The sequence below is a fragment of the Rutidosis leptorrhynchoides genome, chromosome 2 (genome assembly GCF_046630445.1).
Source record: "Rutidosis leptorrhynchoides isolate AG116_Rl617_1_P2 chromosome 2, CSIRO_AGI_Rlap_v1, whole genome shotgun sequence".
Classification (NCBI taxonomy): domain Eukaryota; kingdom Viridiplantae; phylum Streptophyta; class Magnoliopsida; order Asterales; family Asteraceae; genus Rutidosis; species Rutidosis leptorrhynchoides.
This window is the reverse complement of record NC_092334.1, coordinates 500174351-500200305: the sequence shown is the minus strand read 5'-3', so window position 1 is coordinate 500200305 and position 25955 is coordinate 500174351. Positions and strand designations below refer to the sequence as shown.

At 32.8% G+C, this 25955-nt stretch overlaps 1 protein-coding gene across 1 annotated transcript; it reads left to right on the top strand.

Annotated features, from left to right (window-relative positions):
• The first annotated feature begins 22420 nt into the window (after nt 1-22420).
• On the top strand, nt 22421-25278 carry LOC139892735 (large ribosomal subunit protein uL4-like). The gene is made up of 3 exons (XM_071875854.1): nt 22421-23070; nt 23739-24231; nt 24934-25278. Exons 1-3 carry the CDS (start codon nt 22460-22462, stop codon nt 25045-25047), a joined length of 1218 nt encoding a protein of 405 aa, XP_071731955.1. The 5' UTR covers nt 22421-22459; the 3' UTR covers nt 25048-25278.
• Nucleotides 25279-25955: the final 677 nt, after the last annotated feature.

Here is a 25955-nt window from a genome sequence, read left to right as displayed (position 1 = left end):
GCAGTTGAAGAAACATGACGAGAACTATACCACACATGACCTTGAGTTAGGTGTCATGGTATTTGCATTAAAGATATGGAGACATTATTTGTATGGTACCCATTTTACGGTGTACACTGATCATAAAAGTCTTCAACATATCTTTGATCAAAAACAGCTGAACATGAGGCAAAGCTGGTGGCTCGAGTTATTGAACGATTATCATTGTGAGCTGAAATATCATCCTGGCAAGGCGAATGTATTTGCCGATGCCCTTAGTCGGAAAGACGATGTTAAACGTGTTCGTGCTCTAAACCTGAAAATCAAATCAAATCTTATCTCAAGAATCTGTGAAGCTCAATTGGAAGCCATTAAACCGACACTTATCGAAGGTGAAGGACCCATTGGTTTTGAGAACCAACTTCAAGTGAAAGCTAATGGTACACGGTACTTTGGCAACAGAATTTGGGTTCCTCGTTTCAGTATTCTCCGTGAACTCGTCTTGGATGAAGCACATAAGACTAGATATTCTATTCATCCCGGTTCTGGTAAAATGTATCACGATGTGAAGCAATTCTACTGGTGGCCTAACATGAAAGCTGACATTGCTACTTATATTAGTAAGTGTCTTACTTATTTGAAGGTCAAGGCCGAACATCAAAAGTCTTCTGGTCTGTTGACACAACCAGATATTCCGCAGTGGAAGTGGGAATGTATTACTATGGACTTTGTTACTAAGTTACCTAAGACTGCGAACGGTAACGATACTATTTGGGTCGTAGTTGATCGTCTTACTAAATCTGCACATTTCATACCGATCAAGGAAACCGACAAGATGGAGAGATTAGCACAGCTTTATATTAAAGAAATCATCTCACGTCATGGTGTTCCTATTTCGATTATATCTGATCGCGACAGTCGATTCGTTTCCAGATTTTGGAAAACTTTACAATCTGCTCTTGGAACTCAACTCGACATGAGTACAACTTATCATCCTCAAACTGATGGTCAAAGTGAATGGACTATTCAAACCATGGAAGATATGCTACGTGCTTGTGCAATTGATTTCGGCAAAGGATGGGATAGACATCTACCTTTGGTTGAATTTTCTTACAACAACAGTTATCACTCTAGCATTAAAGCTGCACCTTTTGAAGCTTTGTATGGACGGAAGTGTAGATCCCCTCTGTGTTGGGATGAACTTGAGGACAAGCATTTAACTGGTCCTGAAATTATCCACGAAACTACCGAAAAGATCGTTCAGATTAAGCAACATTTAGAAACTGCCCGTAGCCGACAAAAGAGCTATGCTGATAGGAAATGAAAATACATCGAATACCAAGTTGGAGATAAAGTCATGTTGAAAGTATCCCCTTGGAAAGGTGTTGTCCGTTTCGGTAAATGAAGCAAACTCAGTCCACGATATGTTGGACCTTTCATAGTCACTGAAAGAGTCGGTCCCGTGGCATACCGATTAGAACTACCAACCGAACTCAGTCAAGTACATGATGTGTTTCATGTCTCAAATCTTAAACGGTGTCTTTCTGATGACACACTCGTTATTCCTCTGGATGATGTTCGCATTAATGAGCAAATGCACTTCGTTGAAGAACCTATAGAAATCATGGAAGGAGAGGTCAAACAAACGCGTAAAAGCAACATACCTATCGTTAAAGTCCGGTGGAATTCGCGTAGAGGCCCCGAATATACCTGGGAACGCAAAGACCACATGAAACGGAAATATCCCCATCTTTTCTCAACTGCTGATGCAAACGAGGAATCTACCTAAAAACTTCGGGATGAAGTTTTCAATAACGAGGAGGTACTATAACGACTCTCATTTTTCCATTCTATATTTCTCATTTTTCCATTCTATACTTTTCCTTATTAAATGCGCAACAATATAATTAAACTTAATAATTAAACTTTAATCGATAAAGGTTAAGCGTTAAGAATTATAAAATACGATAATAAACTTTGTACAAGTTAATAGAAATAATAAGTTAATAAACTTTTGTGAGTAAATATATAACTATAAAGATTTGTGTAATTAAAATAAATAAACTTGAATAATTAAGGGTTATTAAGCTAAATTAAAGTACAAGGTTTAAAGTGAAAAATGTTAACCCTAACCCTAATTAACCTAGCCGATTTTAGGGAGGGTAAAATACCCTTTTTGCCCTTCAAAATTTCGGCCCTAAGCAACCTTATAACCCCTTCTCCAAGTCTAACTTGTTCCCTAAGTAATTCCTTATAAAACCCTAATTCTAGAATAATCCTAACACCCCTATAAATAGGGACCTAGGCTAAACCATTCCATGTACCAAATCACAAACAAATCCCTCACTCAAAAATCTCTCTCTTTCTCTCTTGATTTCGGCCAAAAAAACCGAAATCCACCACCACCCCATCAAAATCCTTGAGGGTTTCCAAGTGTTCTTCGCGTTCTTCATGTTCTTCGTGAATCTTCAAGGGTTTCTTCAAGATTTTCAAGACTTTGATCTTCAATCTTCAAAGTGTTCATCTTTTCTTTGTTAATCTTCTTGGATCTTCAAAGGTATAATATAAAACCCTAAACTATTTCCATAATTCTTTGATCTTTATTTTAATCTATGTTCATACGAATTCATAAACATATAAACATAAGAACAAACCTAGATCTATACATGTAAGAAAAAAAAATATATAAATCTATACATGTGTGTGTGTGTTGACTAGAAAAAGAAAAATAAGGAAGGAAACTTTGATCTTTAAAAACCCTAGATACAATTAGGAGATTTGTTAGTGTTAATTAAGGAAACAAAATAAACCTATATACATATACATACAAATGGACATATACATATATATACATGTAGAAAATAAATTTTTGTATACATATATATATATATATATATATATATATATATATATATATATATATATATATATATATATATACACGACATCATATACATATATACACTAAAACCCTAAACCCTAATTTAAATTATACTACTTTAATCAAAACCCTAGTTTTATTAAAAATCTAATTAATTATTAAACCCTAATTCATTAAACTTAACCCTAATTAATTAATACCACTTTAATTATTAAACCCTAATCATTACTACATTAAATGAAACCCTAATTTACTAAACCCAAATTTATGAAACCCTAGGACATTAATTACTAAACCCTAGTTATTAAATACTACTTTAAATAACTAACTCTAATTAATGAAATCCTAATACTACTTATACTATTAATTAACATGTATACACTGTTACTATTATTAACACCTAAAACCTATTACTTATATTATAACACGTAAAGACATTTTTGGATATGTATTAGAGATGTATAGATCTTCGAACTTTCTGGACGAATGGTTTCTACGAAACTCTAGGCGGAAGGGTTTGGATTTCCGATTTAAAGGGTCCTATAGCTCAAGCCCCTAGACCTGAAATGGCCATTCGAAGAGAAAGGGGTGATTGGAAGCTTATCTAATACGGCAAGTATCCTAAAATGGAAAACACTCTTAAAGTAGAAACTTTCTAGTTATAGAAACTTAGTAAAACAAGCTATACTTAAAACGCTATCATACTTAAACTTAAACATGGGCAAAACACTTAACTACTCTTAAATGTCAATAGGTTGACTTTCCTGCTCACTCGTCCAACTTTCTATTCCGAGGAATAACTCTCTCTCTACTTACTAAGGTGAACTTCATAGCCCCACTTTCTATTGTGCACAACTTACTTACTTCTTGGGGTGAGATACATGCTGTTTTTACTTTTTACACTTTAGACACAAGTACTAAACTGTTAAACTATGCTATACCCGGCTATGTCCGACTAAGTCCCTACAGTGATATTTTTAATTGCTGCGGCATGCTTAATTATTGGGGGTAGGCCTATCGGGAGTAACGTCCCCGATACATTTGACTAAGTCTTTGTATTACTTGATAATGAAATTAAAACCGACAAGGACAGACACAACTTGTCATGGGGCAAACTTGAACATTTAGTCTAAATATCACGCTTTGGCATAACTTTTTGATCCTGCGGGAGATCAACTTTACAAACTAAATCTTGTGGTCTAAAATAACGGTCAAACTTTTGTTAAACCTATGAACTTCACTTAACCTTTTTGGTTGACACTTTAGCATGTTTTGTCTCAGGTGCTGTTTGATTCAAGCTTACTTATCTACTGCTTATGTGATGCTACTTGGACATAGGATATAACAACCCTCACTTTTCCCTTCTGAATTTACCAAGTTGTCCTTAGAGTTTCAATGTCATATTCTGTGCATCATCATTAGGGTTGTTATCCATTTCGACAAACGAACATTTATCCTTTCATTAAACGATCGTTATTATTATTAAAACCCTAATATTAAATAAAACCCTAAACCTAACCCTTTACATTAAGTACTAAACCCTAATACCATTTCATATTAAATATTAAAATCTAACTCTAATACTAAATTAATAATATAAACTTTATGTAATAATATTAAATGGTGACAATTATAAAGTTATAAACTAATTAGAACCAAATTAAGAAATTTATAAACGTTAGGGGTTAACAATTAAATAAAATGTAACCCTAATATAAATAATATTAATAATAATAAAAAAATCATATAAAATACATAATAAATAAAGGAAATACCGTAAAAAAAAATATGTATCAGTATTATTAATCGGCTAGTCGTAGAAATAGGAAATTAACTTAATCTCTAAGCTTTCTTGAATCCTAGTTAAATACAAAGTAGTATCCTTGATCTTCAAGTAACCTAGTGCAATTAGAAAATCAAACACAACTATAAAAGGCATCATGTGTTCCAAGTTATTCCCCACAATTAAACCCACCAAAAACTGCATAGTTTAGTCGACATAATCTCCTGATTTCCCTCTATTCCAGTCGACTAAATAAACCCCTAAACAATCTACTGTAATCGACAATCAACACCTCCAAAACAGTCTGCTTTAGTCGACTAAAACCCTCACAAAACCTGCTGCCATCCGCCTACTTCCTGCTCCTGTTTCGCCTTCAGAACAGCCCCAGGAAATTGATCAATTGTTGCTGCTGGTTGCCGTTTGTGATCGTGACCCAACACCCCACAAAAACAGCTCCTTTTTGAAATTTGTTGGCTGCTGTAGCAGCCCTTCAAGTCGACACCACAACAGCCTTTATTCTCCTATTTTTCCTGCAAGATTTCGTGATCAAAACAGCCCAAGAATCGGATTCATTGTTGCTGCATTTTTTTTTCTGGCTTCCTGCTTGTTCTGCGAACCAAAACAGACCCAATACCCATCTGTTTTGGGTTGATTTTGTTCCTGGATATTTGCTGCTGTTCCTGCTGTATTTGACGAACAAAACAGACCTCCAACTGGGTCGTGTTTTCTTGTTGCTGCTGCTGCTTTGTTTTCCTGTTTTCTGCTTCATTAACCATCATCATACTCCTTGATCGTTAGCCTAAGGTATCCTAATAACCCTAGTCTAATTGTGTGATTAAATCAATTACTTATAAGATGATTAAGAGTAACATGTTATGTATAAAGATTAAGTATTGAATGAGTGATAATTATAATGTATAATGTTAAAGGTTATGATCCAAGTTAAAAAAAATATAATTATAAGATATGAATAATAAGGTTTAAAGTTTATAAAGATTTATGAATTGTTGTAAGGTTAATTATTATGATTATTGGAAAGGATTATGATCAAGTATTATAAGTAGTTATTAATAAGTAGTTATGATTTTATGTAGGAATATGGTTAATGATAATGATAAAAGGGGTATGAATTAGTATAAGATTATGATTATGATTTTATGTGGAATGATAAGGTTAAGTAGGTTTAATAAAAGTTGATTAGTAAAAAAAAAAATAATGGTAAAAGTATGATAACAAGTATGAATATGGTCATTATAATTAGGGTTAATGAATGTAACTAGTAACTATGTAGAAAAGATATGATTTTATGTGAAAGATTGTTAACTAGTTAGTAAGGATATATAAAGATTATGTTTACAAATAGGTTATGGTTAATAAGGATATTAGCTGATATGTTAAAAAGTTATTATTTTATGTGATTAAGAGATTATAAGTTAGGATTAATTATAAGTAAAAAGTTGTGATTTTATGTATTGGTTAGGTTAAGATTATGGATTAGTGAAGTGAACATGGTGTACGTGCATGTATGCATGCATACGTGCGTATGTGCAAGTATACACTGTATGTATATGTGTGTGTGTGTGTATATATGTGAATATATGCATACGTGTATATGTATTTGTATATAAGTATGTATATGTACGTGTGAATGTATGTATGAATGTGCATTATGTGAGATATAGTAAGTTAATAAACATAATAATAGAAGTAGTAAGTATATGTTTATGTACCATCTTACACTACTATATATGTAACACCTACACTTACTAACACATATGTATCATATAGTTAAAAATAAATACATGTATAATGAATAAAGAATATATGTAATGTATTGTATCACATAGATAAAATTATATATGTAACACATAATGATAACTTACTCAATAGTCGAATAACTAATGTAACTAATAATACTATTATTAGTATAACATGTACACTAAATTATATAGTAACACTTAATAAACACTAATTATATTATCACTCATATGAATATAACTTTCTCGAAATATAGTTTACTATATTAATAAACAAGCTATATGTCTATTAGACATTACCTAATCGAATATTATATCTCTAGGTTGAGATCTCTGCTTACACACTCCATTCATACTATTTGCGTGGATTTGCTTGCTTGCTATTAAGGTGAACTTCATAGCCCCTCTTTTTACTATTTCTTAACTGTTTTATAAACTTTGGGGTGAGACACATGCTTGCTTTTAAACTGTTTTACGCTTAGACACAAGTATTCAAATTTTATCCATTACATGTTGTTTGTTAACAATAACGGTCACTGCTAATATAATTCGTTATATTAGTAAACATACTTTGTCTGTTGACAATGTCGGTCTCTGTTAAAATATTCGTTATATTAATAAACAAACTTTATCGTCACTGTTAATATATTCGTTATATTAATAAACAAACTTTATCGGTCACTGTTAATATATTCATTATATTAATAAACAAACTTCATCGGTCACTGTTAATATATTCATTATATTAATAAACAAACTTCATCGGTCACTGTTAGTATATTCATTATATTAATAAACACACTTCATTCTATTGATTGATTTTATATCAGTCAACTCTAACTAAATCTTGTGGTCTAAAAACTTGTTATGATTATTAAACCTATGTTGTTCACTCAACCATTTTGGTTGACACTTTTAAGCATGTTTTGTCTCAGGTACTTAGATACTTTGCTTCCGCTGTAGAACTCTACTGTTACTTAGAAGTCAAGCCGAGCACTGGGACTAGAGTTAACATCCGCGTCAATGGCAATTTTGGCGGGGTGTTACAGTTGGTATCAGAGCTCTGGTTATAGGGAACTAGGTTACATTAGTGTGACTAACATGAATAGTTAGGATGCATTAGTGAGTCTAGTCTATAACCGAGTTGTTCATTTGCATTGATTATTTGCATTACATTCTAGATTATGTGCATTAAGTTCACTTATATTTGTTATGCCTAGAACTCCTATACCATTCAAAATCTTTAGAAACACTTTGCTATAGGAACTATACTTACACGTCTGACTCTTAGAATAAGAGCCATGACTTACTTGTATTTCAACAATAGAAGGTCACCATACCTATCTCATTATATAATTTAGGAGAGCCAAGGCATGTTATAGAAAACCAGGATTGCATTATATGTGTGCCTTATGTGGGTGCCTTAGCAATCTTTAGGTCTATAACCTTTCCTGCCTTAGTTTTAAGTGCTTTCCCTTAATCTTTATAATGCTATTTCATCTTACTACCTGCTTTTACCTCTGTTGATATTCTGTATCCTTTCCTAAGGATATCAAGCCAAATCCTATCATCTTGCCTGATCCCGACTCTAAAGGATCGGTTAGTATGTGATTGTTATCATATCCATACATATCTTATGACCTAACTTCGCCATTATGATTCAAAGTTTCCTTTGACTCACGCGAAGGGATGTCACTCATGACTTAACATTCCAACATCAACTATCTAAGTTTGATCACATGTCCTGACCTTATGGGGTGATATTGAAGTGGAAGCATGAATTAGTGAAATATAATGACGCTTGGCCGACGTGATTATATTACGATAATTCATATAGAAATTCCAATATCATGACATATGGAATAGAAAGTGAATCAAAGAGAAATTTCCAAGCCATTCATGTTATTACATGAAGGTTAATCAACATCAGATTTGTAGATATACGAGTAGCTCGTTTCAACCAAACTATCTGTCTCATACCCATGAGTAGATTAACAAATTCTCCTATGCCATAAAAGCTGTAAAGCTTTGCATTCTTTCTTTCTTAAACAACTTATCTCTTTATCTTTGACGCTTAATTATCACATTCCCGCTGGAAGGAAGGATGCATGTTCTTAAGTGACCTGAAGTGACACCCCCGAAACTTCTTCGAAGCATGTCTCCTGTTATCTGCAATTACGCTCCTAGTGTAGATCTTCATAAACCCATTAGGAAACCCGTCGAAGATAAGCGACAACCACTCGCAAGATTTTCATTTGAATATTCAAACGAAGATATTATAAACACCACATTCACTATCACGTTCTAATACTCACCATTCATATCCCACTTGTCAGCAACAGCTTCACACATAAACATTTTGAATTTCCAAGAACATACGCCCTAATAATAGTCAACAACCGTATTTAAAAATAATAGATTTCATTACATCGCAACATTGTTGCTTAAAATAACCTGAAATTTTCAAAATACCTTCACCCGATCTTCGTAAATCTTTTTCCAACTTGTAACCTCCGAAATATAAAAATCCTGTTACCAAAATTTTTCATACACTGTTTTACTGTGCGATCCTCTCGAAATTTTAAAAAATATTTACTACCATTCGTGCAAATTTTATAAATCGTATATGTTTATATAATAAAGTAAATAAAATTTACCCTTATTTATTTTGACTTGTACACATAAAATTTTACTCTCACTTTTCTCAAATCAATTCTTTTATTCAAAAGATATTTTACTTAAAATAGTACATGTTGTACATAACTCTAGTTTTACTAAGAACTTCGTTTCCTTTTTAAATTGCCACCTTAAATGACTCAAACTTCTATAAAAATTTTCGTTGCTTGTTTATATAAAAATTTTCGTATTATTCTACACCATGTAGTAATCACAATTCCTCTTGCCCTTTCGAAACTTAGCATTGAGTTCATCATTCAAAACTCTATGTTCTCTGTAACTTTTCCCTCGTAAGGTTGACCGTTGAGAAGATATTACTTCTGATATCTCACGGCTAAACCATAGCAACCTTGTAAAACTTCAATTCTATGATTTAATATATGTTTGGCACAAGAAAGCATTTCTCGGATATTTCCTTACACGGTGTAAACTATTCTTTGTAGCCAACGATTCACATTTCTTCTCATCCGCACTTAAACTCATAAGTGAATCCTAGATCGACTTGCCATCTGTGCGAGAACGTCTTTCTCGTTAAAATATTACATCCTTCGTGCAGTTTTCCTATCAGAAATTTTCAAGAACTAGTCATGGAGGAAGTCCATAAGACTAGATATTCTAATCACCTAGGCTCTTTTAGCTAAAATTTCATGCAACATCAGCTCTCACTCAAATAGATCCCCACTGTAATTATGTGTAAACTTTGCTTTAACAAAACGTTGACCGAATGATAATTTTTAGTCAACACTTCCTGTTAATTAAAGTTCATACATTTCCCATCTCGAATCTTAAAAAAAAAAAAAGTTCTGATAATGACATACTCGTTATTCCCTTGAATAATCTTCGCATTGATGATAAGTTGTGGTATCATCAAAGCTCTATTCCTGTTGTTAAGAACCGTTGGAATTCACGAAGAAGCCCCGAGTATACCTGGGAACGTGAAGACCAGATGAAATGGAAATATCCACATCTATTCTCACCCGCTGATGCATTCGAGAAGTCTTCTTGAAACTTCAGGACGAAGTTTAAATTAACGGGGAGGTACTATAACAACCCTCACTTTTCCCTTCTGAATTTACCAAGTTGTCCTTAGAGTTTCAATGTCATATTCTGTGCATCATCATTAGGGTTGTTATCCATTTCGACAAACGAACATTTATCCTTTCATTAAATGATCGTTATTATTATTAAAACCCAAATATTAAATAAAACCCTAAACTTAACCCTATACATTAAGTACTAAACCCTAATACCATTTCATATTAAATATTAAAATCTAACTCTAATAATAAATTAATAATATAAACTTTATGTAATAATATTAAATGGTGACAATTATAAAGTTATAAACAAATTAGAACCAAATTAAGAAATTTATAAACGTTAGGGGTTAATAATTAAATAAAATGTAACCCTAATATAAATAATATTAATAATAATAAAAAAATCATATAAAATACATAATAAATAAAGGAAATACCGTAAAAAAAAAAAAAATATGTATCAGTATTATTAATCGGCTAGTTGTAGAAATAGGAAATTAACTTAATCTTTAAGCTTTCTTGAATCCTAGTTAAATACAAAGTAGTGTCCTTGATCTTCAAGTAACCTAGTGCAATTAGGAAATCAAACACAACTATAAAAGGCATCATGTGTTCCAAGTTATTCCCCACAATTAAACCCACCAAAAACTGCATAGTTTAGTCGACATAATCTCCTGATTTCCCTCTATTCCAGTCGACTAAATAAACCCCTAAACAATCTACTGTAATCGACAATCAACACCTCCAAAACAGTCTGGTTTAGTTGACTAAAACCCTCACAAAACCTGCTGCCATCCGCCTACTTCCTGCTCCTGTTTCGCCTTCAGAACAGCCCCAGGAAATTGATCAATTGTTGCTGCTGGTTGCCATTTGTGATCGTGACCCAACACCCCACAAAAACAGCTCCTTTTCGCAATTTGTTTGCTGCTGTAGCAGCCCTTCAAGTCGACACCACAACATCCTTTATTCTCCTGTTTTTCCTGCAAGATTTCGTGATCAAAACAGCCCAAGAATCGGATTCATTGTTGCTGCGCTTTTTTTTCTGGCTTCCTGCTTGTTCTGCGAACCAAAACAGACCCAATACCCATCTGTTTGGGTTGATTTTGTTGCTGGATATTTGCTGCTGTTCCTGCTGTGTTTGACGAACAAAACAGACCTCCAACTGGGTCGTGTTTTCTTGTTGCTGCTGCTGCTTTGTTTTCCTATTTTCTGCTTCATTAACCATCATCATACTCCTTGATCGTTAGCCTAAGGTATCCTAATAACCCTAGTCTAATTGTGTGATTAAATCAATTACTTGTAAGATGATTAAGAGTAACATGTTATGTATAAAGATTAAGTATTGAATGAGTGATAATTATAATGTATAATGTTAAAGGTTATGATCCAAGTTAAAAAAAAATATAATTATAAGATATGAATAATAAGGTTTAAAGTTTATAAAGATTTATGAATTGTTGTAAGGTTAATTATTATGATTATTGGAAAGGATTATGATCAAGTATTATAAGTAGTTATTAATAAGTAGTTATGATTTTATGTAGGAATATGGTTAATGATAATGATAAAAGGGGTATGAATTAGTATAAGATTATGATTATGATTTTATGTAGAATGATAAGGTTAAGTAGGTTTAATAAAAGTTGATTAGTAAAAAAAATAATAATGGTAAAAGTATGATAACAAGTATGAATATGGTCATTATAATTAGGGTTAATGAATGTAACTAGTAACTATGTAGAAAAGATATGATTTTATGTGAAAGATTGTTAACTAGTTAGTAAGGATATAAAAAGATTATGTTTACAAATAGGTTATGGCTAATAAGGATATTAGTTGATATGTTAAAAAGTTATTATTTTATGTGATTAAGAGATTATAAGTTAGGATTAATTATAAGTAAAAAGTTGTGATTTTATGTATTGGTTAGGTTAAGATTATGGATTAGTGAAGTGATCATGGTGTACGTGCATGTATGCATGCATACGTACGTATGTGCAAGTATACACTGTATGTATATGTGTGTGTGTATATGTGAATATATGCATACGTGTATATGTATATGTATATAAGTATGTATATGTACGTGTGAATGTATGTATGAATGTGCATTATGTGAGATATAGTAAGTTAATAAACATAATAATAGAAGTAGTAAGTATATGTTTATGTACCATCTTACACTACTATATATGTAACACCTACACTTACTAACACATATGTATCATATAGTTAAAAATAAATACATGTATAATGAATAAAGAATATATGTAATGTATTGTATCACATAGATAAAATTATATATGTAACACATAATGATAACTTACTCAATAGTCAAATAATTAATGTAACTAATAATACTATTATTAGTATAACATGTACACTAAATTATATAGTAACACTTAATAAACACTAATTATATTATCACTCATATGAATATAACTTTCTCGAAATATAGTTTACTATATTAATAAACAAGCTATATGTCTATTAGACATTACCTAATCGAATATTATATCTCTAGGTTGAGATCTCTGCTTACACACTCCATTCATACTATTTGCGTGGATTTTCTTGCTTGCTATTAAGGTGAACTTCATAGCCCCTCTTTTTACTATTTCTTAACTGTTTTATAAACTTTGGGGTGAGACACATGCTTGCTTTTAAACTGTTTTATGCTTAGACACAAGTACTCAAATTTTATCCATTACATGTTGTTTGTTAACAATAACGGTCACTGCTAATATAATTCGTTATATTAGTAAACATACTTTGTCTGTTGACAATATCGGTCGCTGTTAATATATTCGTTATATTAATAAACAAACTTTATCGTCACTGTTAATATATTCGTTATATTAATAAACAAACTTTATCGGTCACTGTTAATATATTCATTATATTAATAAACAAACTTCATCGATCACTGTTAATATATTCATTATATTAATAAACAAACTTCATCGGTCACTGTTAGTATATTCATTATATTAATAAACACACTTCATTCTATTAATTGATTATATATCAGTCAACTCTAACTAAATCTTGTGGTCTAAAAACTTGTTATGATTATTAAACCTATGTTGTTCACTCAACCATTTTAGTTGACACTTTTAAGCATGTTTTGTTTCAGGTACTTAGATACTTTGCTTCCGCTGTAGAACTCTGCTGTTACTTAGAAGTCAAGCCGAGCACTGGGACCAGAGTTAACATCCGCGTCAATGGCGATTTTGGCGGGGTGTTACATAGGATCAAGAGATTATCGCATTTATTACTATTACATTTAAACAATTACTTTATTCCTTTGTAACGACATTTCATTTTCCTCTGCGTACTCATTGAAGTTAATTTTCTCATTTAGTATTGTTCTCGTTATTATAATATGTTGGTATATTTTGATATTAAGTCACATTTCGCCCAGGCCCTAACTGGGGGTGTGATAGACACGCGCTTTTTGATTTAGGTCAGGAAGTTGTCGTCCAGACCAGTTGTAGAGTCTACGAAAAACCTTGAAAATTTTTCTCCAAAATCAGCTGGAAATCCACGGACCTCAGCATCAAACAGGGTCGCCAAGTGGTCAGACTTATCCTTACCATGAGAGGATCTGTCTCGTACAATGGGGGGCACCGTGCAAATTAGCTTATAAGACTAATGAATCAGATCCCCAGAAAGGATAATCTCCTTAAAAGATCAAAAATCAGCTTTTAAGCCTGATATTACTCAATCCTTGAGAATGAAGCTAAAGATTGAGAATTCAAACTCATGGAATTCAATGATATCTAAACTCGAGCTTGAACGAGAAAATATTTTGATCAAATTACAAACCGATTTGTTTTCTGAAACCCTATTTTCAATGCGTTTATTACCATTGAACGCAAAATCCTAAGAATTCACCGGAATTCATTAGGTCACCTGAACCAAATCGGGTGTCAACCGTAAGAACGGTGGTTGAATAGCATGGTCGAAGACAGGACCTTGTGCCAGACCGAAAAACTATAGGGTAATCTTTACTATTTCTCCTACAAAGGATAGTAATTGCATCCAACACGATATAGACCATAATCAAAAGCATGTCACGGGACATTGCCTTAACAGTTGCTTGTTCAACGCTTTCCTTTACAACCGGACGGTAGTTTACCGAAAGGTAATATACGGAGCAAGTATATTGGACGTGTTGCTTTCCTAATATAAGGTTAGCAAGTGGGTGACACAAAACCGCAAGTTTTGAGCTAAAATTTTCAAATCTGAAACCCACCAAACCCACAAAAACATTTTGCAAACACCGGTGAAGGGTTATTCCGGAAAACTTATCTAGGGTAAAATCTAGATTGAATTTTCAAAAAGATCAAATGTTTTCATACAGATCCAATTTCCTTAAAGGATCTAAATTTTCATAGTCATGTGGGACTGTAAACCACAATGTTACTACCATTGTTCATACCGCCGTATAGAAATCACTGATGTACAAAGTGTGAAGAATAAAGAAGTAATTCTAGTATTTTTATTTCAAGACTATATTGCTTGAGGACAAGCAACGCTCAAGTGTGGGAATATTTGATAATACTAAAAACGAACATATATTTCATAGCATTATCCCTCAAGAAAGACATGCTTTTAGTTGCAATTGTTCTATTTACAAGTGATATTCATTTAAATAATAAAAGGTGAAGACAAAAGACAGATTCGACGAATTGAAGACGCAAATGGCCAAAAAGATAAAAAGTACAAAGTACAATCCAAGTGGTTCAAATTATTGATGAGAAACGTCTAAAAATTACAAGAGTACAAGCCGTAAAACACAAAGTACAAGATATTAAATCGTACGAAAAGGCGTTCGAAAATTCGGAACCGAGACATGAACTAACTTTCAGCGCGCGACGCAATGGACCAAAAATTACAAGTCAACTATGCACAAGAATATAATATAATATATAATTAATTATATATATTATTATATATTATAATTATACGCAGGCCACGTTTTGGATTTAATCTATGAGTTGGATTCCAGACCTCCGCACTCGCGGAGCTTTGATGAAGAAAACATCCGCACTCGCGGAGCTCAACAGTGAAACGTGTGCCTATAAAAGGCCGCGCATTTTGATCGATTCATTACCCCTTTTCTTTCTTTCTATCTACGTAATATATATATATATATATATATATATATATATATATATATATATATATATATATATATATAATTATAATTTTAATTTAAAGTTTAATAATAAATAATAATAAGGTTATAGTGGCGAATGTTTTAAGTTTGTAAGTCGAAATTCTATCCGTGTAACACTACGCGCTTAATACTCATTGCAAATTATGTTCAACCTTTTTAAATTAATGTCTCGTAGCTAAGTTATTATTATGCTTATTTAAATTGAAGTAATCATGATGTTGGGCTAAATATTAAAGACGGGGTAATTGGGCTTTGGACCATAATTGGGGTTTGGACAAAAGATCGACACTTGTAGAAATTGGATTATGGACTGTTAATGGGTTTTATATTTGTTTAACTGAATGATAGTTCGCTAATTTAATATAAAGATTTACAATTAGACGTAATTATAAATAACCACATACACTCGATCGGACACGATGGGCGGGATATTTATAAGTACTAATAATCATTCATTTGACCGGACACGGGAATAGATTAATAGTCAATTGACTCATTAAAACAGGGGTGGATTACATGCAAGGACACTTGGTGTAATTGATAATAAAGTATTAAAACCTTATTACTGTTTAAGTCCCCAATTAGTTGGAATATTTGACTTCGGGTATAAGGATAATTTGACGAGGACACTCGCACTTTATATTTATGACTGATGGACTGTTATGGACAAAAACTAGATGGACATATCGAATAATCCAGGACAAAGGACAATTAACCCATGGTAATAAAGTAAAATCAACACGTCAAACATCATGATTACGGAAGTTTAAATAAGCATAATTCCTTTATTTTATATCTTATCGCATTTTTAATTATCGTACTTTTTAATTATCGCACTTTTAATTTATTGTCATTTTATTTATCGCACTTTAATTTATCGCACTTTAATTATCGTTATTTATTTTACGCTTTAAATTAAGCTATATTTATTTTTAATATTTTACATTAGGTTTTAATTGCGACTAAAGTTTTAAAACCGACAAACCGGTCATTAAACGGTAAAAAACCCCTTTTATAATAATACTACTACTTATATATATATATATATATATATATATATATATATATATATATATATATATATATATATATATATATATATATATACAAATATAGTTTTAAAAATATAGCGTTAAACTTGGCTAGTTCACTGTGGACGAACCGGACTTACTAAAAACTACACTACTGTACGATTAGGTACACTGCCTATAAGTGTTGTAGCAAGGTTTAGGTATATCCACTCTATAAATAAATAAATAACTTGTGTAAAATTGTATCGTATTTAATAGTATTTCGCAACAAAAATATAACTATTACGTACCCCTCTGCTTTAACATCAGATGCGGCTCCTGGTACGAGATCAATCTGGAATTCTACACATCTGTGTGGAGGTAGCCCTGGTAATTCTTCTGGAAATACTTCGGGATATTCTCTCACAACTGGCACGTCATCAATGCATCTTTTTTCAGTATCGATCTTCTTTACGTGTGCCAGAATGACATAACAACCCTTTCTTATAAGTTTCTGGGCCTTCATACAGCTAATAAGGTTCAGCTTCGAGTTGCTCTTCTCCCCATAAATCATTAATGACGTTTCATCCTTACGAGGGATGCAGATCGCTTTCTCAGCGCAAACAACTTCCGCTCTTGTTTTGGACATCCAGTCCATGCCAACGATTACGTCAAAACTTCCTAATTCTACGGGTATTAAATTGATTTTGAAGGTTTCACCAGCGAGATTTATTTCACAACCATGGCACATTTTATCGGCTTTTATCAATTTACCATTAGCTAATTCAATAGTATATTTATCGTCTAGAGGCAATGATGCACATTTTAGTTTAGAACTAAAGTCTTTACACATATAACTTCTATCAGCACCCGTATCAAACATAATAGAAGCTAGTTGATTATTAACGGTAAACGTACCCATAACAAGATCAGGGTCCTCACGCGCTTCGCTGACATTAATGTTAAACGCCCTTCCCCTTGCTGGTTCTTTATTTTTATCATTATCAGGGCATTGATTTTTAAAGTGACCAGGCTTCCCACATCCAAAACATTTCTTGACATCGGTCAGTTTTGTCTTTACTTCAGAAACGGTGGCATAACAATCTTTCGCCACATGTCCTTTCTTGTTGCACTTATCACAGATCACCTGGCAATAACCTGAATGATGGGTGTAACATCTTTTGTAAAATGGATGGGGTCCCTTATAGTTTGGACTAGCAGTTGCCCCATCTTGTTTACCTTTAAAAGTCTCTCGCCTCTTCAGGTGCGTACTTTTGCCCTTATAGTCTTCTCATTTCCTCTTTCCTTCAGTTGTCTTGACTTGGGTAATTGGTGCCTTAATCGAACTCTCCATGATCTGGTCCATGAGTTGGTGTGCCATTGTCATGGCTTCCTGCATTGTATTCGGTTTGGACGATGTAACATTTCCTTTGATATTGATTGACAAACCGTCAATATACATCTCTATCTTTCGTTTCTCATTTGGTACTAATTCGGGACATAACAAGGCTAGTTCCATGAAACGCTTTTCATAGTTCTTGAGATTCGCACCGAAAACCTTTAGATTACGTAGCTCAGTCTCCATCTTTCTAATCTCGTTTCGGGGACAATATTCTTCAATTAGCATCTTTTTCAGTTCTTCCCAAGAGATATCATATACCGTATCTACTCCTTCGGCTTTAGCATAATTGTTCCACCAAGTAAGTGCACCGTCTTGTAACGTACACGAAGCATACTTTGACTTGTCTCTGTCCGCACAATTACTGATTTTGAAAACGAACTCCATCTTTTCAAACCATCAGGTTCGACTGGTCCCTCAATTCCACTAAACGTCTGTGGTTTGCATGCTTGAAAAGTTTTGTATGAGCATCCATTTCATGAGTTTATATTCACAGCTGCTGCTTTGGCTGCTGCTTCGGTTGCTGCCTTGGCTGCTGCTTCGGCTGCTGCTTTTTGCCGCCTCGGCTACAGCAATTCTTTCATTCACACGTTTCTCGACTAGTTCCTCAAACTCAGCACCCGACATTTGAGACATGTTTCTTCAATAAACACAACATATATAATTAATCATGTAGAATATTATAGATGTAGCGAGTAATTAATGGTACATCATGACATATTAATAATATGAACCCATTATTATAAAAGTTGTTTCTTCTTTATTAGCACTTTATAATTATAACTCGGATAGTACCTACCCGTTAAGTTCATACATAATAGCTAGTACAAAGAATTAACTACTAAAATCCTAATAATATTCCACTATGAAAAATTATAGCGAGTTACTACGTTATTATGTAATAATAATAATAATAATAATAAGAAATAATCATTCTATGCATTTATTATTAATAAACCAAAATAATACAATACCATACAATACCGATATTTTACATATGCTTATTTTACATAACAAGATAGAGTAGCACACATAAGCAATAAAATAGCGCATGGAAGATTTATGGTTGCGAGGTCATTTATTCAGAACTATCAGAAGCTTCTTCCCATTTGGTTCTCTCTGCCAATTGTTTGTGTGTGCATGGTCCGACAGACATTCTAGCAGTGTATTTAATTTTTAGTCGGGGTTTTGAGGTACCCGTTGCCTCAGTGGGTTTAATACAATAAGGGTGGTTACGGATCGAATGGTCCTGTTCCTTTTTAATAATTAAGGACTTTTTATTTTTGTGGTTCTTTATAGCAAGTTTGAATTCCTTCCTAGTGATTTCTTTTATTTCATTAGCGAAATCCTCCTCTGAGTTTACGGGGAGTTGAGATTCCCCGGCTAACACAATTTCTTCTTTAATAGGTATTGGAACACCCTTTTTAGTTGTGGAAAGAATAGACTCAGTGTCCGATTCAGAATCGTACAAAATGATGGGATTAGAAGAAGTCATCTATCACATAATTGAAACAACAATTATGTTAGCATATAAATATATCACATATAATGTTTTTGACAAAATGATAAGCAAAAATTGTTAAAAACAGATATGGTCATAGTCCAGACTCACTAATGCATCCTAACATTTACCAGTTAAATACACTAATGCAAACTCGGGTTCCCTATGACCTCAAGCTCGGATACCAACTGTAATGACCCGTCAAAATCGCTATTGACGCGGCACGTTAATCATTGATTCCACAGTGTGGTTTTGACCTCTATATGATACGTTTTGATAAAATATTGCATTCATTAAAATAAGTGACTTTCTAAACATAGAAAGTTATAAACATGTGAGCGAGTGCTTAAGTATAAGCAAATCCCCAAAATACATAAGTCTTTATTTTACAGGTTGACATCACAGTCAATTTATTTATTACACAACGTGGTTTTGTTTCGAATGCAATAAACTTTATACAAAGCATGAGAGACTCCATGCAGGCAACAAGCACATCACAGCGGAAGCAGTCTAAGGACCTGAGAATAAAAACATGCTAAAAATGTCAACACGAATGTTGGTGAGTTATAGATTTAATTGCTCGAGTCATAAATATATAAAGATGGACCACAAGATTTTATCAAAAGTTTATCAATATATTCTACGTAACAGAGCACCCTGGTAACTAAACTTAACGCTATAATGATAATTACCCTATTCGTTTTAATACACGCAAACCAACGTGTCATAACCTCAAATAACATACGTCCGTTAAAAGGCTAGCGCTCTAGCTCGGACGGGGATGTCAAGCCCTATGGATCCATATACAATTATTCGCGCCCACCAGTCCATATCCTATGTACTGGCAGCTACTAGTTACCAAAGCTAAGGGATTTTCGATTTAACTCAGTGTAGAATTAAGTATGTACTTGTGTCCATTGCATTTAAAATAAATTGCATGTATTCTCAGCCCAAAAATATTTAAAGTATTTAAAAAGGGAGACTATAAACTCACGGTTCAATATTGAGATTCAATATTGTAGGCAAATTGCGTAGACGTAATGATGGTAAACGACTGTATGGTTGGCCTTGGATTCAAGAACAATACCCCGAACAATACTCAATATTTCCTTAGTTTAAAACGGTTTGAAACCCTAGTTAAAAACACCCGTACATAACTTATTGTAGTATATAACTTCTAATATTTTGAAATTGGTAAAAAACTGATACAGATATATTTCTGTGTGTTCGCGGATGCATATATATATAAATATGTACATATGTAATATAATAATAAATATAATAATATAATAATTATGATAAGATAATATAATAATATAATAATAATAAACGTGTTAAATTAAAAGCCGCCGTCACTTTTTATGTCGACAAACATTACGCGTCTCGCGTAGATAGGTACACGGTCCGTGTATGGTGTCTTCATGAAAGTTGTAGATTTTTGAGTTACGGACGTCTGGACACCGGAATCACCCTTTTTCGAGTCAGTTTGATTTAGTTATGATTTTTCTCGTGAAAGTGCGCAGGTTTAGTGATTTCCATCATTTTAACTTGAAATCTTGATACGAAATGTTGTAGTATTTTGTTGCTCATTAGAAATCTTTATTTTATATTTAACAATATTTAAGTGAGACTAATTATATACACACACGTCAGCTTGCATGATCAAATGTCTAGCTACTTTAAATTTTGTCCTCGTCTAATATCAAATCTATATAGACATGCATGTTTATCAAAAGTGAAAAATAGAAAGTCCCACATTTTGTCCAAATACAATCTTGCCATTTTCAATGATATATATATCGAGTTATTTATATAACATATATAATTAAATTATTTATTTAAATCGTTATATATATATATATATATATATATATATATATATATATATATATATATATATATATATATATATATATATATATATATATATATATATATATATATATATATATATATATATATATATTTATTTATTTATTTATTTATTTATTTATATATCCATTTATAAATCGTTGTTCGTAAATCGTCGGAAATGATAAAAGGGTTCTTGAACGTGTAAACTAGTTCAAAAAGTTTTAAGACTCAACATAATAGGTCCGTTTATCGTGTCGAAAACATTCTATCCTGTAATTAATTTATTAATGTGAAATTTTCTGGGTCATCACAGAAATGTATTCCATTGAATCACAAAGATTTATATATGAGTTGATACAATAGTATAACTGATTAAGTAATTACTTGATAAGAAAAATGGTATATAAATAATCTTATTTGAACATGTATTCTTATTAAGAAAGCAATGTCCGGATATATGATTGTAATTTGTTTATGTCAATGATCATAACATCATATGAACAAGTAAAGAGATCTATGAAATCATTCAACTTCTAAAAAAAAAAAATTAAATGAAAGATCTTGAAAAAAAAAACCAAGTATTGCCTTGGAATGCAAATTGAGCATATGCCTAATGGTTTATATATTTCATTACTGTAAAATTTGTACATTTTAGTAATTTACAAGTTGAATTATTAATTAATATGAATTTACCAAACACTAAAAAAATTGATTATCTGATTATTACGATATCAAACAGTATAATCAAATCCAAACATCATTTATCAATATCACATTTTGTTACAACTGATTATCTGATTATAATTATTTAAAACCCATAATCAATTTTGAAAATGCAAATCCAAACACACCCATAGTATTCCCTATTCCATATTCCCTATTCCCTATTCCTAGTGGCGAGTTTAGTCTTTTGAACCGTGGGGTAATGGGACACCACTAGTTTGAAAATTTTGTGTAGAAAATACTCTTTAAAATATGTAGGACACCGCTAAATTTAACTACAGGACCCTATATAGTTTTCGAATTTATAGCTTTTTCTTTAAACTGTATAGGATACCCACTAAATTTAACCACCCAATATATATTTCGATTTTGTAGCTTTTTTTTTTTTAAGATAAACAACCATTAAAATATAATTCAAATATAATTAGTACTGAAAAAAAATTGGGACTCCATTAAATTTCAATCTTGGAATGGCCACTGCCTATTCCCTATTTTCGAAACAAAAAACAGTAAAGAAAAAACTGACCAATTATTTTGATCGAGAGCCCAGGCCCAAATAATAAAACAGGCCCAAGATTAATACGCTAGCGAGAATACATCATCCAATATAGAGACTTTCGGTTAACAAAGAGTGCTCAGAACCCTAACTCACATTAGCAGTTCTCACAGAAATGGCCGCCGCTGCAGCACGCCCTCTGGTCACCGTCCAACAGCTAGATGTCGACATGGCCACCGACGGTTCGAGTCTCCCTCTCCCTCACGTCATGAAATCGTCAATCCGTCCCGATATTGTAAACTTTGTTCACTCCAATATCTCCAAAAACTCCCGCCAACCGTACGCCGTTTCTCGCAAAGCCGGCCACCAAACCTCCGCCGAATCATGGGGAACCGGACGTGCTGTATCACGTATTCCACGTGTTCCTGGCGGTGGTACTCACCGTGCCGGTCAAGGTGCGTTCGGTAACATGTGTCGTGGTGGACGTATGTTTGCACCTACTCGGATCTGGAGAAAGTGGCACAGGAAGATCAATGTGAATCAGAAACGATACGCTGTCGTTTCAGCAATTGCTGCAAGTGCCGTGCCTTCGCTTGTGATGGCGCGTGGACATCGGATCGAAAGTGTTCCTGAACTTCCGTTAGTTGTTAGCGACACTGCTGAAGGAATTGAGAAGACGCAAAATGCAATTAAGGTGTTGAAGCAGATCGGCGCTTATGCTGATGCTGAGAAAGCTAAGGATTCCGTTGGAATTCGTCCTGGAAAGGGGAAAATGAGGAACAGGAGGTACTCTTTTTATTCTATATATTTTTTTTATTATTATGTAATATGTATATGTATATGTCGTATTATGTATTATTTGGAGATGAATCAGTTTTTTTTTATGCATACGTGTATTTGTAATTGCATCTATTTGTATTCTGTTTATGGGAAGAATCTATCTATTAATATGTAGTAAGGAATATATCTGTAATTCGATGTGTGTTTGTGTTGCGGAACTGCGATTTAGTTGTGTATAATCAGTGGCGAAAACATGAATTGTTTTCAACTGGGGCGAATTTTTTTTTAAAGACGTAGCAACTTTTTGGGGTAAAATATTGAGTTTTTTGGGCAAAATATCGATATTTTTGAGCAAAATTTGGATTTTTTTTGGCAAAATTTGAAGGTTTTGGGGCAAAATATGGAGGTTTTGAGTAAAAAAAATTTCAGTTGGGGCAAAATCGAAAAACCAAAAATTTTTACAATGAAAATTGCAAATCCACTGGGGGCGACTGCCCTCGCACGTCTCTTAGTGCTTCCGCCACTGTTTAATATCAAATTTTCTTTTAAGTATGTATATCGTTGTTACATAAGTGCGCTGTGTATACATTTTTTACTCTAGGAAAATCTCAGTTAAGTATCTTTGTATTTCATTGAAATTGAAATTCATAGTTATATAACCTGCAAAATAACAGGTACATTTCTCGTAAAGGACCTTTGATTGTGTATGGTACCGAAGGTGCTAAGCTAGTGAAGGCATTCAGAAACATTCCAGGAGTTGAGGTTGCTAATGTGGAAAGATTGAACTTACTGAAATTAGCACCAGGAGGACATCTAGGAAGGTTCATCATCTGGACCAAATCGGCTTTTGAGAAGCTGGATTCGATCTACGGATCATTTGAGAAGGCTAGTTCGAAGAAGAGTGGATATGTGTTGCCTAGGGCCAAGATGGTAAATGCTGATTTGGCTAGAATTATCAACTCTGATGAGGTTCAGTCAGTTGTGAAGCCTATTAAGAGGGAGGTTAAGAGGGCACCAATGAAGAAGAACCCATTGAAGAACTTGAATACTATGTTGAGGTTGAACCCGTATGCTAAGACTGCTAAGAGGATGGCCTTGCTTGCTGAGGAACAGAGGAAGAAGTCCAAGCAAGAGAAGCTTGACAAGAAGAGACAGCCAATATCTAAGGTATATATCTTGTTCATTTTTTGTTATTCTCGTGATTTATATTATGTGAAACATTTGTTACGTGCTGATATTTTTTATGTGTTGTTTCTCTGTATATAAAGGAATTTTTTAATAGTGTTTAAATCTTGATGGTTAGCATTGATGTTCTTATAATTAAGATGATACCTTTTTCTATATAATATGCATACTTTGTATAATATACAATCAGATGCAGTCTCACTATCTGGCCTGAAATTTGATGAGAGTTGCTTGTTGTATTGTTAGGGTTGCATTATATTCTCATATTTTACTTTTCATAAAAAAATCAGCTCTCATATTGTAGAAGATGTTGTATTATCTGTGTTTGCCTTTTGCAGTGCGTTGTATATATTGTATAGAATTAAACTCCATCAGTTTTGATGTATGTTTTTTTTTATTAGCTCTTTCTATTCCTTTCAACTCTATTCGTTAAGAATGTTATTTACTTTAGTTTGTGAGCTCACACATATAACTCTACTAGATTATGTACGTGAATGAATGTTAGGCCAATGTTTCTGAATTCTGATATATCATCAACACACTTATAAGTGTAGTATGCCTATGCGACTCTTTCTGTTAGTCTAACTGACTTTGAGGTCGAATCATCTTCCTTTCTAAACTTGTTTGAAGTTGCTTTGTGATAATGTGTTCTTATGTATAACATACTTTTTTTATTGCAAACAGGAGGAAGCGGCAAAGATTAAGACAGCTAGCAAGGCGTGGTACAAGACTATGATCTCAGACAGTGACTATGCTGAGTTCGACGTTTTCACCAAGTGGCTTGGAGTTTCACAGTAATTTTTACTTTGTATTGTTGCATCCGTTTGTTAGGCTTAAAAAATATCACCTTAATAGAAGCAGTTCATACACTAAGTGGTCTTCTTAGTTCTGGACATCAACTTTACTGTGTTTAATTGTTGGTTTCACCTAGGACTGAGTTTTGTTGTGATTGAGCTTTCAGCACTAAACTTTGGCTTCATTTTCGGTTATGATGGTTTAACTTCATTTACATGCTGCTTTATACTTGAATTTGTCAATGTACGTTCGTAAGTAGTAATTTGTTACTTTCATTTTTGACTCAATGTAGGTTATATACTCTAAAAAATACTAATGTAGTTTTTATATTCTTAAAAGTTGTGTACACAAATTTAATAAGTTACCTGCTGAACCGGTAAAGTTAATTATTTAACATTTTTTTGCATTTTTATATGGCTACAAATAGTTCATATACTTTCAGTTTTGTTCCGATTTAGGCTATATACTTTCAGTTTTATTCTAATGTAGGTTATATACTTTCAGTTTTGTTCCGATGTATCACCAACGTCATTCTCCACGTAGTATGCCACACCATCGTTTAGTTATTTATCCGGTTAATAAGTTTTGTATGTTCATATTAGTACACTTTATGAAAATATATAGCCTACTTTGTCATTTTTCGGGGTATATAGCCTACAAAAATAAAAGTATATAACCTATTTAAGGCTTTAACCCTTTATTGAAAGTCAATGTCTAACGACCCGTCCTAATCCATCTGGACGAATACATTACATTTGGTTACATCGCGAGGTACTTGACCTCTATATGATACATTTTACAAACATTGTATTCGTTTTGAAAAGACAAACTTTCCTTACAGCGAAAGTTGACGATATGCATACCATTTCATAATACATCAAACTATAATTAACTTAATAATAATCTTGATG